This window comes from Arvicola amphibius, chromosome 11, assembly GCF_903992535.2.
Source record: "Arvicola amphibius chromosome 11, mArvAmp1.2, whole genome shotgun sequence".
NCBI classification, from domain to species: domain Eukaryota; kingdom Metazoa; phylum Chordata; class Mammalia; order Rodentia; family Cricetidae; genus Arvicola; species Arvicola amphibius.
The window spans coordinates 103,776,512-103,796,578 of NC_052057.2; the positions used below are offsets into that span (position 1 = coordinate 103,776,512).

General features: G+C 38.3%; 1 protein-coding gene across 1 annotated transcript; it reads right to left on the bottom strand.

The window, feature by feature from the left end:
- Window positions 1–15,246: 15,246 nt before the first annotated feature.
- On the bottom strand, window positions 15,247–16,209 carry LOC119826046 (olfactory receptor 13C8-like). Its single transcript, XM_038347079.1, has one exon. The coding sequence runs from the start codon at window positions 16,207–16,209 to the stop codon at window positions 15,247–15,249; it is 963 nt and encodes a 320-aa protein (XP_038203007.1).
- Window positions 16,210–20,067: the final 3,858 nt, after the last annotated feature.

Consider the following 20,067-nt stretch of genomic DNA (forward strand, 5'->3'; position numbering starts at 1 on the left):
TGACTTACTAACTGTTCAGAGTCAACATCTTAAATACTGTAGTACAGAATCTGCAAAGTATTCAAACATGATCATCTAAACAGACAGACATATCAAATAAACATAAGCCAAGGGCAGGAAGAACATTAGTAGTAGGAAACACTGGTTTACTTGAAAGCCTTTTCTGCATTAAAATTGGAAGAGGAAGGGGCAGTAAGATGGCTCAGTGGTGCCTGGCACCAAGCCTGACACAGCTAGAACACACAGGGCAGAAGTAGAGGACGACTCCTGCAAGTGGTCCTCTGACCTCTACAAGGTTATCATGACACACATGTGTTTGTGTGCCTACACACACTTAAAGGAAAACAGGAGAAGAATCAGTATACGATCTGGTGTCCATCCCTGGGTGCCCAACCTAGTGAAATTTTTTGGAAAATCTGACTTGATGGAACTGATTATGACATTGCCTGTAGTCAAAAAATACAGATGGCAGGTCAATTGTTCATGATCTCAAAAGCAGCTCGGTCACATAGACCTTTAACTGCAAAAGTTTTCAGAAACTGGAAGCAAATGAACCTAACATCTACAACAACATAAACAGATTACTGGAAAAACTGTCAAAAGTTATTTTTGATTTATATAGCAAAACAATACATAGGAATTAAAGTAGTATTTTTACCAGGAATCATGTTCTTTTAAAGATAAATCTAAAGAAGTGGTGAGTTTCAGGAGATAATATTAATGGAATTAGAGAATATACGTAAGGAGGGGAGGCTTTTAAAAGAACATGGAAAACACTTCATAGAGTGGAAAACAAAACACAGAGAAAAAGCACAGATCAAAAAGGCACAGACAGGTAAGAACATGTGCAACAAGTAAAGGAGACGTGCTTACAGGGAATATGTTTAAGGAGCCTAATAAAATTGTAGATTTAGTGGAAGAGTGAATTGTAAATGTAAAAATGGGGAAACTTGACCATTATACCATAAAAAAAATAAATAATTGATTGAAGGGGAAAGAAAAACATTAAAAATATTAAATCAAAAGTTGTCTAGGAACTATGTTTTTAAAGATACAATTTGGAATCTAGCTAAAGAAAAAGTCATAGAGTGGAGGATTGCTCAGTAATAAAGGAGAATGAAAAGCAGCTCCCAGGATGAGTGGGAGGCAGTGTTTGCCCAAGAGCCTGTGGCCTAATCTGAGATAGAAAAACGTGGCCATCTCAGAGTCTCAGAATCACTAGGCTTCACTTAGTCAGGAGAAACATTCTTCTATTGACTTTGCGCCCCCTTCTGGTGATAAGCTGCCATACTCATAGGGCATAAAAAGAACACACCCTGAAGAAGAATGAAGGGGTTGCTCCTGATTGATATTTCAGTTTCTTATGTGGAGTGTGGCACCCTGCTTTATAACAGAACTTGTAAGCCATTTTGAATTTCTTTCTTTGGAGGAGGCTGGGCTCTTCTTACTTTATAGAATCCATTTGAGTGTGTGGAGAGTTGGAGCACAGTATGGGTGTTGGTAAAAGGACCACAACAATGCTCTATGGTAAAGAATGTTTGTAGGAAACCATTTATTTTCCCCCAGAAGGTTTCTGAATGGCTCAATGAATAATCTTAGACAGACTTCAAAGAGTGGGAGGAAGCTCATAGATAAGGGACTATGACAGGATCTCATCACATGAGCTGAGAAGCACAGTCTTAGGCAATTGACTGAGGCTGTTGTGTCCTTAGGGCACATAGAGAAGTGACAAAGGACAGCATTCAGGTGGGTAAGGAAAGGAATGCTGACTTGCACATTTGTGGGGTATATTAAATGTAATTTTAAGGAATTATAATTCGTTCTTAAGATAATTGGGAGTCAGTGAAGTTTTACCAGGGGACATTAAGTATGAAAACACTAGAAATAGATTCATTGGGACCTTCTAAAGAACTGTCCCTGTCACATCAACACTCGACTGTCAGAATGCACTCTGCACTCAGTCTTCAGGGCAATCATTTCTCCCTTCTTTGGTGCATAGAAAACAGGACTCACATCCATCTTGTTTAGATGATAGAGACACGGCTTATTTTAGGTCAGTTTGATACCAGAAAATTTGATTTTCCTAGAGAAAAAGACAATCTACCTATTACCTATGAGTTCTTAGCTCAATTCTATAAGTGCGGACCAAGTGCATCTACCTAATTTCAGCTTGGAGGTCAGGCTAAAGCTTTGCTGGGTTCTTCAAAGTGAGGTCCTGGCTGATATTTAGTTATTAAAACCAACTAGTGTCATTCGTTACAAAAACTACCTCATTATCCCTGGGCTTTCTGGTCTCCATCACTTGTGAGTGTAAAAGTTACTTCTTCAGAAACATAGCGAAGGAAAAACCTATAGGTGAAGTTCAGGGCCTGAGCCCAGGGCATCATAGGAACCTAAGTCTTTTATATCCAGGACTATACATCCTTTCTTTTTTCTGTTAGAAGAAAGGCTATCTCTGTCTTCTTGCTCAGCTCTATCTAGCTCCTCTATCTCATGAGAAGGAGCAAGTCCATCAAGGTACTTCTCAGTGGGCAGAAAAATGTCCTTGGTTTTCAAAAAGAACCCCAAAAAACCCAAAAAGTGTTTTTAGAAGAGGTAGTTTATGTTTATTACTATATACAGAGGATTATATATAATATGAATCCATTCACATTCAGATATAAAAATGTCCCCGGTTTTCATAAAGAGCCCCAGTGTCTACAAGACATCATAAGTTATCAGTGTGTGTGTGTGTGTGTGTGTGTGTGTGTGTGTGTGTGTGTGTAGAAGACTGTGACCACTGCTGGTTGGCAGTACGTTGAATTTCTAGTTTCCCCCAGCTTTGTGTACTCACATATGGCAGCAATAGAGGCTCATTAGCCTGAGCTAAGTTCTGATGTGATCGCTTATGCTGAATTTATGGTAGAGTGTAGGAATTTAAAACACATTTGATTCTTCCTTGGGTCATAATTAGTTTCAGCTAAGAGTCTCAGACCCAAAGTAATGTTCCATTGTATAACAAGAATAAACAGAAATAAAGAGAGTTTAATTACAGTAATTCTGGCTCAGGAAAACCCAAAAAGTGTTTTTAGAAGAGGTAGTTTGTTTATTACTATATACAGAGGATTATATATAATATGAATCCATTCACATTCAGATGTAAAAATCATATTTTGTCATAATTTGAAACAAATACTCATTGTGATCTATACCTGTGATACATCTCATCTACTTAGAAATTGGTTTTCAGGCATTGTGATCAGAAATATAATCAACTTGTTGTATTAGAGATTCATAAATTTGGAATAAATTTTTTCCAGCAGATTATGCATGTACTAAAGTGTTCAAGTTACTTGGCTACTGAAGAAAAGAGATTATATCTGCTTCACAGTGTAACTATGTTCTAGGTTAGGGAGCCCAGGAACTAATCTGATTGCTGGAAAGGTGGGTGATAAAGCAAAATGAATGCTTTCAAGTAGGCAAAAATTACGATGGAAAAGAAATTAAACTTGAGTTTAGAATAAACAAAGACTTTTTTTGTCTGCCATTTTCTTCAAATGATATCAATTCTTACCAAAAGCTTTCCTGTGGATGATATCCAGTGTTCTGAAATGCAAATCTCTATGACACCAAGTGAAGGAAGCTTTATATGTGAGGAAAAAAAATAGATGTCTAAACTTAAAGCATCTTTGCTGATAGCTCATCCACAACTTCAAACTCAGAATTACAAAACAAAAAGACAGAATATGATGCAATCCTGAGCCTGAAGAGTAGCTTGCTTTCCTGGTCAGAATCAGGTCAGGCCCTTAATGGCTGCTGCGCATAATGTCCTAAAAGCATCTTTCTTCAATCTTGGCACTGTTGAGATGCAGGGACAAAGGTGAGAACAAGACAGCAAGGGGCTCTCCCGTTATTTGTTTAAGGTTTCTACTTACCTGCAGTCTATTATCAGGTAAAAATCAACAAATGATTGTTCAAAGATTCTGGCTGAATCTTAGAAAACTATATAAAAAAAAATGGTCCAGAGTTTCTTGCGGGTCTTTGTTATGCTCTAAATATTTGTTTACGTTTTAAACTTCAGAAACATCTTCCAAAGGGCCAGACGTTAGCACATGGAGACAATTTAAATCATTATCGGTGAGCCTGGGAGGGATCACGTATTTATAGCAAAGTTAAAAACATAAACATGGAAAGCTAAAAAACTTTCCAAAACTCCAGGGAGAATGTTGCTAGATTCAATTATCTCTTGTAATGAGTATATTCTCGTGATAGGTACTCAAATGCAGAGATACTGTCATCCATAATATTGGAAGTATTGAAAGATTTTAATGCTTGTAGACCTTAAGCAGAAAATCTCAAGTATTATTCTAAATTTATCTTTCTTACTGGATCCATACTCATTGATGTGGCTAGACTTCAAGGATTTACCCGTCAGCCTCCCCAGTTCATAGCGCTGGCACTACAGATGAGCACCAACATGTCCAAGGTTTTATGTGGTTACTTGGAATCTAAACTGAAGTCCTCAAGAATGCCCACCAAGTACCTAATTAACTGAGTCAAATCGCTAGGCCTCCACTCTTTTCTTTAGCTATTGTACAGGTTTCCAATGTACAGTAAGTAGAGCCAGCACCACCACTCTCCCTGGACAACCCTCACCCTTCCTGTTGCTCTCCTGGCTCTTTCCAAATGGTTCTTTTGCTTTCATTCATTTTTTTTAAATTTAAATTTATCTACATATCTGCCAAAGGAAAACTAGGCTGATTCAAAAACTTGATGAATGATAATAACAGTGTATTACAAATGAGGCACAGGCATTTATTCGCATGGTCACAAATATCCCTTTCAATGTACACCTGCGACAGGTATAGCTGGATTTGATTTCTATTTTCACAAGAAAATTGAATGTTTCCTCTCTGCTCAGTCACTGATGATCCCAAAATAACTTACTCCAGACACTCGTCATTCGTGCTTCTGACACTAATGATTCCTTTTTCACTACACTCTTACCCACCTTTTGGGATGGAATTTTATGTCTTTCTCTTAATTTTATGAATATTTAATAGGTTGAATTATCGACATTGTTCTTCAAGATTTTTGCAACTAACCTTTCTTTTTATTTTTGGCCTTTGTCATTTTTTTGCTGAATATATCTTTTTTTCATACTGATCTTTTGACTTTTATTGGAGGATCTCTGACATTGCTTGTCTGACACACTTATATGCCTCACAGTTTATGCTTTCTTTGGTTTGTATTTTTTGTTGAAAATATATTTTCTTTCATATATTACACTCTGATTTTAGCTTCTCCTCCCCCTTCCAAATCATCTCCACTTTCACACTTACCTTTCTCTCTCTCATTAGAAAAGAGGCATCTTAATAATTAGCATTAAGTATCGATACTAACAAATATTATATAATAATATTAATAATTAATATTGTTTATCGGTGCTGCTTACTATTGTATTTTTTACTGATTCATCATCATTATTATTATAAAATAAAAACATATGAATTAGAACAGTGTAAAACAAACAAAAAAGGCCAAAGGTAAACCTCAAGAAACACACACACAGAAGGCTTCTTCTTTCTTATGAATGTCAGGCTTTAGCTTAGCTTGTTTCCACCCAGCTTTTCTTAACTTAAATTATTCCTTCTACCTTTTGTCTCTGGGCTTTTACCTTTCTCTATTTCTGCATATCTTTTCTTTCCTTCTTATTCCATGTCTGGCTATGTAGCTGGCGGCTGCCCCTTCTTTTCTTCCTCCTTGATCTTCGCTTTTTTTTTCCCTCCTCTTTATCTCCCTGCCTGCCAGACTCACTTATCCTTTCTCCTTCTTAGCTGCTGGTCATTTTGCTCTTTATTAGACCAATCAGGTGTTGTAGGCATGCAAAGTAACACAGCCTCTCAGAGTTAAACAAATGTAACATTAAAGAATGCAGCAAATCTTTGCATCATTAAACAAATGTTCCACAGCATAAACCAGTGTAACAGATCTTCAACTAATTCTACAACAACTAATTTCCCTTTTGCAAGCAGTAATTAACTGGAGATAGCTTAGGGAGAGGGGCATGCATCCACTTCCCCTCTGAGCACTGGAATTCATCTGGCTTAGGCCTCTTAAAGTCCTGTGCATGCTGCCATACTCTGTGAGTTCATGCGTGTGTCAGTCTTTATTGTGTCTAGAAGGCCTTGTCTCCATACCTGTCTTCCATCCCCACTGGCTCTTATAATCTTTCTGCCTCTTCTTAAACAGAGAACTCTGAGTCCTGAGGGGAAGTATTTGATAGAGACATCCCATTTAGGACTGAGTACCCTAAGGACTCTCACTCTCTGCCCAATGTCCATTTATGAATGTTTGTATTTGTTTCCATCTACTGCAGGAGAAAGCTTCTCTGATAAAGGCTGAGCAAAACACAGACCTGTGAGTGTTGCAGAATGTTATCAGAAGTATTTTGTTGCTGCATTTATTTAACATAACAGTAGTATTTGGTTTCCCCTAGATCCTTGGGATATTAGGTTCTTGATCACCCAACCCGCATCAGGTATAGGTTCCATCACATGGAATGGTCCTTAATTCCAGGCATAGAACACTTGTGGAGTATTTGGCTGCAAGCAACCTTTCAATGTGTATTTCTTTCTGATGGTTTCAAATGTTTCCCACATTGAGTGAAATTTTAGTGAACGCAAACAGTATTATATGTCTTTTCAAATTTGATGACTCTGTTCCTATAAGTCCCAGCCATGGAACAGATAGTTCTTTTTAAAATTCTAAACTTTTCTAAATGATTACTAAACGTATGTCATATTTTCCCCATTATTTATTCATCAAATACTTTAGACACCTCTTTATGCCAGGCATCTTGATCATCTTTGAGATGAACTTGAACATAATGGGTAGAAAAATGTAGGTTCATAAATTTTAAATATAAACTTGAGGAGCACCCTGCTATAGCATAACACATCTCCTTATAACTGTAATTCCATTCTTTTATGCTCAATACTGTATCATTATCGCTTTTTGCAAATTTCCAGGGAAGACATAATTTATAGCAGAATGATAGCATCCCATTTCATTTATATTTCACTTTTGTCTAATATCTGATCTGTTTAAATAATGGGTCTTGTTCTGCTTTCTCATCTTTAATAATGCTATAATTAATATAATTTACTATATAAAGGGATTCCTTCTATTTTGCTTATTTAAAATTTATATTCTCATTCACCTCAGTCATCTATTACAAACGTGCAAAGAAAAGTAATTATTCTAGAAAAATATTCAAATTTGAAATGATGGGGATCAGAGGCAGATATTATCTTACAATGTGTCAGTTTGATTCCTGCAAGATGACAAAAACATACATGGATAATGACTAATGCACACCATCTTTTGCTCTCCCAAACACATTGATAGTCAAAGTACTTTATGAGGTAAGATGAGTTATATTATGATAATCATAACGCCATAGTGCTCTTTGCTTTCTGTTGTATTTACAGTTGTGTAAATAATCTTCATAATTCTCTCTGGGAATCAAAGTATAGATACACTCTGCTCTCACGACAGTTATTCCAAAATTTATATTCTATTTCAGGGTTTAGCTTGTTTTAGCCTTCAGTTCTGTTCCTTGTATTGTTGGAGATTTATCTGAGGAATGAGAGATTTTAGAGGACCCCAACTGTGCATTCTGCTTCTGGCTTCTGGTTAGCCAGACTGTACAGGAGCAAAGCATCTCTGTTGCTTGAGAGAAAGGACAAAGTGAGTCAGAGTTGGTTGGTCCAGGTTGGTCAAGCACCACCTCTACAGTTGCCCATAAGTCACTAGACATTTCTGGGTCCCAGTTTCCATTTTGAAACATGAAAAGGAAGAATGTAGAAATTTCTATCCAATATTATGAACTTGAGACTAAATAAAGAGAAGTATTTGATGAAATCATGGGCAGGAGGCCTCAATTAATGAGCTAACTCTTTCTCCAGCTATATTGAGTTTACAAACATGTATCTCTGTAAAAGACAATGGCTGTGGAGTTGCATTTGATGAGTCTTCTAATTTCTTGACCTGTGGCTTAGCAGATGCTACTAAGCTATTTGAGTCATAAAAAAAGGGTATTATAAGTATCTCACAGGCCAGCTATATAAACATTTTAAAAAGAACTATCCTGATTGTTGACGTTTGAGGGCATCTCCAGGACACTGAACATTGGTAGATTTGTACATAAACAAATGATTGAATGGTTTTGCCTAAAGTTGGTACCATACTATCAATTGTTTTTGCCAATAAAACAGATGTGTCAATCATTCTACTTCAATAGGAAGCAAAATATCCACTGGGTAGGGCAATGGTGGCACATGCCTTTAATCCCAGCACTCGGGAGGCAGAGGCAGGTGGATCTCTGTGAGTTCGAAGCCAACATGGTCTACAAGAGCCAGAGCTAGTTCTAGCACAGGCTCCAATGTCACAGAGAAACCCTGTCTTGAAAAACAAAAACAAAAACAAAACAAAACAAAAAAAAGCATAGAAAAGGTATCAACATGAATCACTGCTACTAAAATGTAGAATGGATTCCTTGATAAGTTGGGGAAATATAGATTATTTCCGTGTTTGAGGATGTGTGCCATTTTGGGTGTGTTTGGGGGTTTCAAAGGCCTACACCAGGATCAGTATCTCTCTCTCTCGCTCTCTCTCTCTCTCTCTCTCTCTCTCTCTCTCTCTCTCTCTCTCTCTCTCTCCTGTCTACAGATCAGTATGTAAAGCTCTCACAGCTACTCCTCTAGTGCCACACCAGTACGCTCTCCACCATGATGATAATGGACTCTCACAGAAACTGTAAGGCAGGCCCCAACTAAACATTTTTCCATATAAGAGTTGCTTTGACCATTTGACCATGGTGTCTCTTCACAGCAATAGAAGGGTGACTAGGATCATATCTTAGGTTACCAGTGGAGTCTCCTTTGTATTCCCATTATTTTCTCTGATTCATGCAAATATTGAAAGAAAAATAATATCCCATCCCAGAAGTGGGGCTCATTTTGTTCAAAGCAACTCCACCATTAAAAAAGAAACAATAATTGTATAGACACTACATTAACTTCTAGAAACAAAAAATTAGCTGTTTTCATGATTTAATGTGTCCTCAGAATCATACGTTGAAATATTTACATAGCTTTATAATTAGTGCATTTGGGTGTAACAGACTGGATAGACAAGTGAGGGACAAATCTTTAATCCCATATGACTAAACAAAAAGATGTATTATATTTTTCCTTTTTCACCAATCACTCAGACTCTGTTTTTCTTGGAATACATCTCATTTACACTGCTGTTTATTTTGTTGTGCTTTCAGGTTTCAAAATGTATTATTGACGGAACTGCATAGAGCTTGGCATGATTTTCACAGAGTCCTGAGGACACTTTGAGATCTTCCCACAGATGACCTCACATAACTCTTTCTTGTTTTGTTCTATGAATGGAGTCAATCTTCTAGGAATCCTCCCCACAGATTCCCTCCAGAAAACTTTTGAAGGGGAAGAATGATGTTAAAGTTGCCTGTTCACTTTAACAAGCTTGACTTTAGACTACTAACAGGCACATGGGGTCCTACCCCTATGCAACTTACTTGTACCTTTGAATCAGATAGAACTAAGTCAGTAAACTTATAATGATGTCCTCTGAGATGTGGGTCTGTGCTCAGGTATAAATACTGACTGTGCTCTCTACTCCTGTGGGAGGGGATTACCAGGCTATGAGATAACTAGCAGAAAGGAAATGAAGACTTCCTATTCTGGCTGTCTCTTTGAAGGCACCTTGTTTTACAAGGTCAAGGGTTACAGAACAGAAAACTGGGAAATCTTAACAGATCTTTTTTTAAATTGATTTTTATTGAGCTCTACATTTTCCTCTGCTCTCCTCCCTGCCTCTCTCCTCCTCTTCAACCCTCTCCTAAGGTCCCCATGCTCCCAATTTATTTAAGAAATCTTGTCTTTTTCTACTTCCCATGTAGATTAGATCTATGTATGTCTCTTAGGATCCTCATTGTTGTCTAGGTTCTCTGAGATTGTGGTTTATAGGCTGATTTTCTTCGCTTTATGTTTAAAAACCACCTATGAGTGAGTACATGTGATAATTGTCTTTCTTTGTCTGGGTTACCTCACTCAAAATAATGTTTTCTAGCACCATCAGTTTTCCTGAAAAATTCAAGCTATCATTATTTTTTCCTGCTGTATAGTACTCCATTGTGTAAATGTACTACATTTTCTTTATCCATTCTTTGGTCGAGGGGCATTTAGGTTGTTTCCAGGTTCTGGCTATGACAAACAATGCTGCTATGGACATAGTTGAGCACGATTGAGCATCCTTTGGATATATACCCAAAAGTGGTATTACTAGGTCTTGAGGAAGGTTGTTTCCTAATTTTCTGAGAAATCGCCATACAGACATCCAAAGGGGCTGTACCAGCTTGTGTTCCCACCAGCAATGCAGGCGTATTCCCTTTACCTCACAATCTCTCCAGCATAAGTTGTCATCAGTGTTTTTGATCTTGACCATTCTTACAGGTGTAAGATGGACTCTAAGAGTTGTTTTGATTTGCATTGAATAGCACAGCTATTGTGAATAGTACTGCATTAACCACTGATGAAGACTCTGTCATACAGTTTAGAGTCCCACTGATCCCGTGACAACCATGTATTCACCAAGATGAGTCCCTAACGTGCTCCAGTAGAGCCATTCCTGAATGTATTGAGTCATAATGTCCCTTAGCTATGATAATATTCAGTTATATTTGATATCAATATCTACAATTTTCTCTTTGTCATTGGGATATTTCCTTTTAGGCATTCTGAGTGCCTTCATTTTGTGCTCTTGACTCAACATGTCTATGCCTTACTTACATAGTAAGTAAGTAAGTAAGCTTACTTACATAGTAAGCTTACTTACATAGTAAGCATCCCGGCTCCTCCTGTTAATAATTATACTTCTCTTCCTAAAGTGTGAGGAGGTAAGAAATGGCTGCCTTCATTTATTTCACACACTGAAAAGTCATGATGTGTAATATCTACACAAAGAATCGTGTTATCTGAAGCATCAAACAAAGTGTGCAGAATCAGTAGTTATGTGTTGGTTGTTTGCCTTCGTCCTGGGAATCCACCATTACCCTTAGCAACTGAACCTCTCTTAATCTTCTGCTCTGGGTTTGTTGAATCAATTATCCTCTGACATGAGGGAAGGTATGCATGACATAGATTGATAAAGTAGTGTGTTTAATACTCAAAATAAATGACATTTAAGATTCAGAAAGAAAGTTCATTTGTATGGATTTCTTTTTAAAAGACAGGAATTCTCTGTAGCCTTGGAGCCTGTCTTGGAACTTGCTCTTGTAGACTAGGCAGGCCTTGAACTCACAGAGCTGCACCTGCCTCTGCCTCCCAAGTGCTGGGTTTAAAGGCGTGCACCAGCACCACCTGGTTTGCATTGGCTCTTAAGGGGAATGTAAGCAAGGCAAGTATGGAGGCAAGCATCTTGTCTACAAAGTTTAAAACTGTACATTCAGAGACCCTCTCCTTTTTCCTCTCTGTCTCCTTTTCCATTTCCCTCTCCCTCCCCCTCCCCCTCTTCCTCTCTGTCTCTCCCTTCCCCTCTCTCCCTCTCCCTCTCCCTCTCCCTCTCCCTCTCCCTCTCCCTCTCCCTCTCCCTCTCCCTCTCCCTCTCCCTCTCCCTCTCCCTCTCCCTCTCCCCCTCCCTCTCCCTCTCTCTCTCTCTCTCTCTCTCTCTCTCTCTCTCTCTCCCTCTCCCTCTCCCTCTCCCTCTCCCTCTCTCTCTCCCTATCCCTCTCTCTCTCCCTCTCCCTCTCTGTCTCAGGTTTTCTGTGAAGTCACATACTTTGGATTATTTTCCTGACTCAAATAAACAACTGGACTTTAGATTTCCCAACCGACCTGTCAGCCTTAAAGAATAGAAACCCAGCTAAAATATCTGGGTGTGTTAAACCTCTGTGCATCTTAGAATCTTTGCCTGTAAAGTAGTAGTGATGCCATATAACTCTCAGTATTAATGAGAAAAGTTAATCAGAAATAGCATCATATCATACTAAAACAGCTAGCATGTTAGTTCTGAATTTAAATTCTCTGATTTTTTTCCTCATCCTTCCTTTTGTTTCCTTCCTTCTCTCTTCTTTTCTCTAAAATCAACTCCCTGCTAAGATTTAAATGTGAATATTCCAAAAGGCTGTGTGTATATCTAGCATAGTTCATTATACATTACTCAATATTATTAAATTATAGTTCATTCTAGCATAAATGATGGTAAAAATATTTTACAAAGATTATGGCATAATTACCAATCTATCAGAATAGACACTAAGGTAAGCAATAAATACAGTTAATGAAGTATCTAAAAGCATAGGATTCGTGCAGTCTTAAGTGTTTAACTTTTTTCTCTGACCTATCAAAAGACCAATAATTAGCTATAACTTATTCCTACGGTCATATCAGATGTTAATAACAGGTGTACATTCTGACTGGAATGATTGGAATTATTAAACCTTTTTAATAATATTACTGCTCTTCAGTCATTTGCAGATGTGTTTTAATTGTGCCAGCTTATAAGGATTCTTTAATTAATAATTCTTAAGGTGCATATAGGAACAAGGGTGAAGACTAGGTAATATAATTTCTTTGAAATTACTGGTCATGCATAAAGCTTGACAAAATACCAATTTTTACAAACATCCTACATATACTTTAGAAGAATGTGTGTTCAATCAGATTGAGATTTATTTTTGCTTAAATATTTTATATCATTACAAATCCTTGTTTATTGTCTTCACAGTTGAGACTGTGTAAAGGCTGTTATCTTGCTTCCTTTTTACCTGTTGAAAGTCTTTTGTTAGGAGACCTACCAGTCAGACTTGTACACCTCTTTGATGAAATTCACCGTGTATCATAAGGCAACTATCCCTTTATGAGAAACAGTTTTCATTTGATCTTAATTCATTTGTTAGCCATTAATACAGAAATACTGGTGTTTGAATCATTTGCCTAATATGCATTTTCTGTCTTTTAATTTCAACTTTTTTCTTTATACATCTATATATCTCCTTAAAATGGACAGAGTGCAGTAAGGCAAAGTGTCTTTTTAAAAGTTGCATGCCAAATAACATAGCTCTTTTAATGTACTATTACCTCCAAAAATACGCTTGACCTATGTACCTTGATTATGGTTATACTGTGCATGGAATCTCAACAAAGTGCTTAGTGCAGCATATTTTTATATATTTAATTTTTCTGAACCTTGAATGATTAAGAATAAAGATTATTTTCTCAAGGAATATTTGAATCTATGTTTCGTGAGAACAAAAAAGGGACATTGATCTGAAGTCTTTTTTAAATTTATTTATTTATTTATTTATTTATTTAAAATTTCCACCTCCTCCCCTCCTCCCATTTCCCTCCCACTCCCCCCATTCCCTCTCCCCCTCCCTCTCCAGTCCTAAGAGAAGTCAGGGTGCCCTGCCCTGTGGGAAGTCCAAGGCCCTCCCCTCTCCATCCAGGTCTAGGAAGGTGTGCATCCAAACAGACTAGGCTCCCAAAAAGCCAGTACATGCAGTAGAATCAAAATCCAGTGCCATTGTCCTTGGCTTCTCAGTCAGCCCTCATTGTCAGCCACATTCAGAGAGTCCGGTTTGATCACACGCTCAAACATGGTACAGCTGGATTTGGTGAGCTTCCATTAGAACAGGCACACTGCCTCAGTTGGTGAGCCAACCCCTCGCAGTCCTGACTTCCTTGCTCGCCTCCTCCCTCCTGCCCTTCAACTGGACCTTGGGAGCTCAGTTCTTTGCTCTGATGAGGGTCTCTGTCTCTATCTTCATCCGTAGCCTGAGGAAGATTCTTTGGTGATATTCGAGATAATCATCAGTGTGATAGCGGGGCAAGGACAGTTCAGGCTCCCTCTCCTCTGCTGCCCAAGGACCTAGCTGGGGACATCCCCGTGGACACCTGGGATCCCCTCTAGAGCCAAGTCTCTTGCCAACCCTAAAATGGCTCCCTGAATGTAGATATCTTCTTCCCTGCTCTTATATCCGCCCTTCCTCCATCTCCACCCTCCCACTCCCCCAAGCTCTCCCCAGTCTTTCCCTTCTCCCTTCCCTCTCCCCTCTCCCCTTCCCCCAACCTCACTCCCACCCCTACCCCCATGAGGAGCAGTATTCTTTAGCACTGACTAAGGATGGCTCCCTCGGGGAAAGTGGGGTCTTTATTGATCAGCTGTGTGCTAGTTCACAGGACCCCACTGTCCAACAAATAAGCATAGTTTCCATTTTTGATCACCATATTTATTCCTAATCTCACAAATCGAGTTCATGAAAGAACTTGGCTCAACATCTTTGTCCACCCAAATGGCAAGTTTTCTTGGTTACCAGCTCTGTGTAACTGTGTTGCAGCTTACAACAGAGTGGATGATCTCATGCAGGGCAAGATGAGGTCTTCCTTCCAGCCTGCACTCAGCTCAAAATACAAGAGGTGTGTTCTGCTAGTGTCAGCTAACGTTTAAGAAGCTAAAACACAGGATGCATTATTAGAATTACTTCATCTCTATATTCTTATTATCAATAAGGTCTCAGAAAAACTATCCTTGCTGGAAAGCAAAACCATGCCTCCCCCGAGTGGCAATGAGCATAACAAAGAAAGCAAAACATAATGCCTTAGCTACAAAATAAATGTTTGTGTGAAAAAATCCTAACACATACAATACCTTTAAAATACATAATCTTATCAATATTTAGCATTTATTATATTCCAGACCCTGTTATGAGTTGGGTTATTGTAGATTAAAGAATAGAAAAGTTCTATCATCAGGGAATTTACAGGTATGTTGAATAAAAATAATAAAGAAATGAGCAAATAAAGAGAATGTCTTATATCCTGTACCAATTAATATTAACTATGCCTACTCATCAACACTGTACCTACAATGGACTATAAACTCCCTTAAGGACTTTAAATGAATGTGTTTCTTAAACCATTTTCTAAATTTGAAGAGTTTATTTTTCCTTGCTAGTTGTTCCAAAATGTTTTCAGCGTTCTCGCATTTCTGTAACAGTGTATTTAACAAATGTCAATACGTCTCATTTCTGTATTTATAACAAAGCCTAAATTGTAACAAAAGAAACCAAAATATTTTAATGTCTTTGAATTTTCATGTGGCATTTGATCTTTATGAATTTTGTGTTTATATAAACACAACTTCCAATAGCGAGTCCATGGTCTAAATAAAGAATCATTTATGTTTCATCAGACGATTTCCTCCCAGCATGCTCTGGACAGCAGCCTTCACATCCTTGTTCCTCAGACTGTAGATGAGAGGATTGAGCATGGGGGTCATCACCCCATAGAAAAGGGAGATGAGCGCCTCAGTCACACTTTGATATCCTGTCCCAGCAGTGACTTTAGTCTTGGGCTTTGCATACATGAAGAAAATAGTTCCATAGAATATAATCACCACTGTCAGATGGGCAGAGCATGTGGAGAAAGCCTTCTGTTTTCCTTCGGAGGAAGGGATCCTCAGGATGGTGGCGATGATGAAAACGTAAGAGACAGCAATGACTATCAATGGAACAGCTAGAAAAAGCAGATTTGACCCTGCCATGCTAATCACATTGATTGAAATATCTCCACAAGCCAGTTTCACAATGGCCACAAATTCACAGACAAAGTGTTGAATGATGTTATCAATACAGAATGGTAAATGCACTGCAAGAGATGTCTGCACCAATGAGTCAACAAGCCCAGCAACCCAGCATCCAACCGCCATGGGCACATAGCTACCCTTGCTCATGATGACAGGATATCTCAGTGGGTAGCAGATGGCCAGAAAGCGGTCAAGTGCCATCGTGCCTAGCAGCACACATTCTGTGGCACCCATGGCAAAGGAGAAGAACATTTGGACCATGCACTCAGGGAAGGAAACTCTCTTCCTTCCTTTCAGAAAGCTGCCAAGAATGAGTGGGACAGAAGAGCTTGTGTAGCAGATGTCCAGAAAGGACAGGTTGCAGAGGAAGAAGTACATGGGCGTGTGCAGGTGCACGTCATAGATGACTACTGAAATGAGAACTCCATTCCCAAGCAAGATCAGCAGATACATGCACAAAACCAGCACAAATAAAACTTTCTGGAGCTTTGGGTGGTCAGAAAGCCCCACCAAGACAAATTCTGTTAACATGGAACCATTGGCTCTCTCCATATGAATATGCCCGTCCTCCAGCAGAACTCTGGGTATGATAGAAAGAAATCTATTAACAAGTTTATAAGAGCCACTTCGTAAAATAAAAATATTTTTGTTGTTGCCGATGGCTGTATTTATATATACGGTATGGGGGATACTTCTTCTATTGTGATCAATAATTAAGAATTTTTTATTTTAAAAGATTTTTAATTGAAACAGAATTACATTGTTCCCTAATATCTTTACTTCCTCCAGCCCCTCCCATCTACCCTCCTTTAATTTTTTTCATACCTCCTCACTCTCAAGTTAATCAGCTGTTTTTTAGATTATATGTGATATATTTGTGCGTGTGTATATGCAAATATATGTAAATACTATCTGCTGAGTTGATTTTGTTGCTTATGTGTTAAAGTTTCTCAGCATGAATCAGGGCCTAGCATAAGGAATGCCTACCTGAGTTTTCTCCATTAAGACAGTGAATCTTTAGATCCCAAACAGTTATATTGCTGTGTCTGCAAGTTCTGATATAATAGGTTGGAAATGAGTGTCTAATCGCCTTGATGTGGTGCACAAATGTTGGTAATTAGTTGCCTTTCATACAATGTTTTGTCTCAGTTTGCTGTAGTTAGTAGTGGATATGAACCAAATAAACTAGTGAGTTTCACCGTCACCTTTTCTTTCTTCTCATTATTACTGTCCAGGTTTTTGGCTTTATTGGCTTGTTTGTCACCCGGGATGGAAACCAGGAAGCAGCTTTACAGACTTACTATATGTTCAGGGTCAACATCTTACAGATATACTGAAGTACAGAATCTGAAAAGTGTTCACCAAGTGTTCAAACATGATCATTTAAACAGGCGTATCAAATAAACACAAGTCGGGATCAGGTAGAATACAGCAATTTACTTGAAAGCTTTTTCTGCACTACAATTGGGTGTGGGGGAGGGATGCAGTGAGATGGGCAAATGGTGCCTGCCAACAAATCTGAGGACCTGGGTTCTAGGACCCACAGGATAGAAGTAGTGGACCAGTTCCGGAAAGTGGTCTTCTGACCTCTACGAGGACACCTTGACATGCAGGGTATCTGTGTGTGTACACACTTAAAGAAACACAACAGCAGAAACTGGGTAGAATCTAGTTCCCAGACCTGAGAGCCTATCCTAACTAAGGTTTTTGAAAAATCTGGCTTGAAGGAACTGATCATGACATTACCTCTAGCCAAATGAGGCTAGCAACAGCTCAGATGTTCATGATCTCTGTAACAGCTCTGTCACATGGATCTGTACCGGCAAAAGTGTTAAGATATTGGAAACAAAGGAACCTAGCATCAACAGCAACATAAACAGATTACTGAAAAACTGTCAAAGTGATTTATGATTTATATAACATAATAAAATATAAGAGTTAAAGTAGGATTTTACCATGATCCATGTACTTTTAGAGATAAAAGAGATTTAAAGATATTTAAATTTAAATTTAAAGAGATTGTGAGTTTAAGGAGAAAATATTAATGGAATCAGAGACTCTAAGTAAGGAATGGAGACTTTTAAAAAAAACATGGGAAATCCTTCACAGAGTATAAATAAAAGACAGAGAACAGTTGATAAGAGCACAGATCAAAAAGGCACAGCAGATAAGAGCACATGCAAAAAGTAAAGGAGACATAAAAGGCATCATTTTAAGGAGCAATGATAAAAATGCAGTTTTAGTGGAAGAGACCATTGTAAATATAAAATGGGGGAAGCAACCACTACATCATAAAAACAATAAATAATTGATTGAAATAAAAAAGTATTACAAGAAAAAAAATTAAATCAAAAGTTGTCTAGAAAACATGTTTTTAAAAATACAATTTGGAATCTAGCTAAAGAAAAAGTCATAGAGTGGAGGATTGCTCAGTAATAAGGGAGAATGAAAAGCAGCTCCCAGGATGAGTGGGAGGCAGTGTTTGCCCAAGAGCCTGTGGCCTAATCTGATATAGAAAAATGTGGCTATCTCAGAGTCTCAGAGTCACTAGGCTTCACTTAGTCAGGAGAAGCTTTCTTCTTTTCACTTTGCGCCCCCTGCTGGTGATAAGCTGCCATGCTCATAGGGTATACAAAGAACAGACCCTGAAGAAGAATGAAGGGGTTGTTCCCCAATGATATTTCTGGTTTTTATGTAGAGTATGGCACCCTGTTTTATAGCAAAACTTGTAAGCCATTTTGAATTTTTCTCTTTGGGTGGTCAGAAAGCTCCATCAAGAAATTACAGCTGGGCTGGGCTCTTCTTTCTTCAAAGAATCCATTTGAGCTTGTGGAGAGTTGGAGCACAGTATGGGTGTTGGTAAAAGGACCACAACAATGCTCTATGGTAAAGAACGTTTGTAGGAAACCATTTATTTTCCCCCAGAAAGTCTTTGAATTGCTCAAAGAATAAGCACAGAGAGACTTCAAAGAGTGGGAGGAAGCTCATAGATAAGGGACTATGTCAGGATCTCATCACATGGTCCCCATGAGCTGAGAAGCACAGTCTTAGGCAATTGACTGAGGCTGTTGTGTCCTTAGGGCACATAGAGAAGTGACAAAGGACAGCATTCAGGTGGGTAAGGAAAGGAATGCTGAATTGCACATTTGTGGGGTATATTAAAGATAATGTTAAGGAATTATAATTTGTCCTTTAGGTAATTAAGAGCCACTGAAGTTTGACCAGGGGACATTAAGTATGAAAGCACTAGGAGTAGATTCATTGGGACCTTCTAAAGAACTGTCCCTGTCACATCCACACATGACTGTCAGAATGCACTCTGCTCTTAGTCTTCAGGGCAATCATTTCTCCCTTCTTTGGTGCATAGAAAACAGGACTCACATCCATTTGATTTTCCTAGAGAAAGACACAATCTATCTGTCACCTATGAGTTCTCAGTTCAATTCTATAAATGCGGGCCAAGTGTATCTACCTCATTTCAGCTTGGAGGTCAGGCTAAAGCTTTGCTGGGTTCTTTGCAGCTAGGTCCTGGCTGATACTGAGTTATTAAACTAACTAATGCCGTTCATCACAAAACCTGCCTCATTCTCCCTGGGTTTTCTGGTCTATCCCTGTCTTCTTGCTCAGCTCTAGCTCCACTATCTCATGAGAAGGAGCAAGTCCATCAAGGTACTTCTCAGTGGGTAGAAAAATGTCCTTGGTTCTCATAAAGAGCCTCAGTGTCTACAAGACATCATAAGTTATCACACCTGTGATATCTCTTATCATAGTGTGTATGTGTATAAAAAGACCGTGACCACTGCTGGCAGGACGCTGAATTTCTAGTTTCCTTCAGCTTTGTGTGCTCACATATGGCACTAACAGAGGCTCATTAGCCTGAGCTAAGTTCTGATGTGATCACTTATGCTGAATTTATGGTAGAGTGTAGGAATTTAAAACACATTTGATTCTTCCTTGGGTCATAATTAGTTTCAGCTAAGAGTCTCAGACCCAAAGTAATGTTCCTTTGCAAATAATAAACAAGAATAAAGAAGCTTTAATTACAGTAATTCTGGCTTAGGGAAAGCCAGAAAGTATTTTTAGAAGAGGTAGTTTATGTTTATTCCTATATTCAGAGGATTGTATATAATATGAATCAATTGACATTCAGATATAGGGATCATATTTTGTCATAATTTGAAACAAATAGTCATTGTGATATACATCAATGATATATCTCATCTACTTAAATTATTTTTCAGGCATTGTGGTCAGAGACTTATTCAAATTGTCGTATTGGAGTTTCATAAATTTGGAATAAAAATTTTCTGCAGATTATGCATGTACTAATAGTGTTCAGGTTATTTGGCTACTGAAGAAAGGAATTATTACCAGTTTCACAGTGTTTCTAGGTTCTAGCCAAGGAAGCCC

Excerpts from the sequence above, each read along its gene's own strand:
- LOC119826046 (XM_038347079.1), bottom strand. The coding sequence starts at position 16,209 with ATGGAGAGAGCCAATGGTTCCATGTTAACAGAATTTGTCTTGGTGGGG.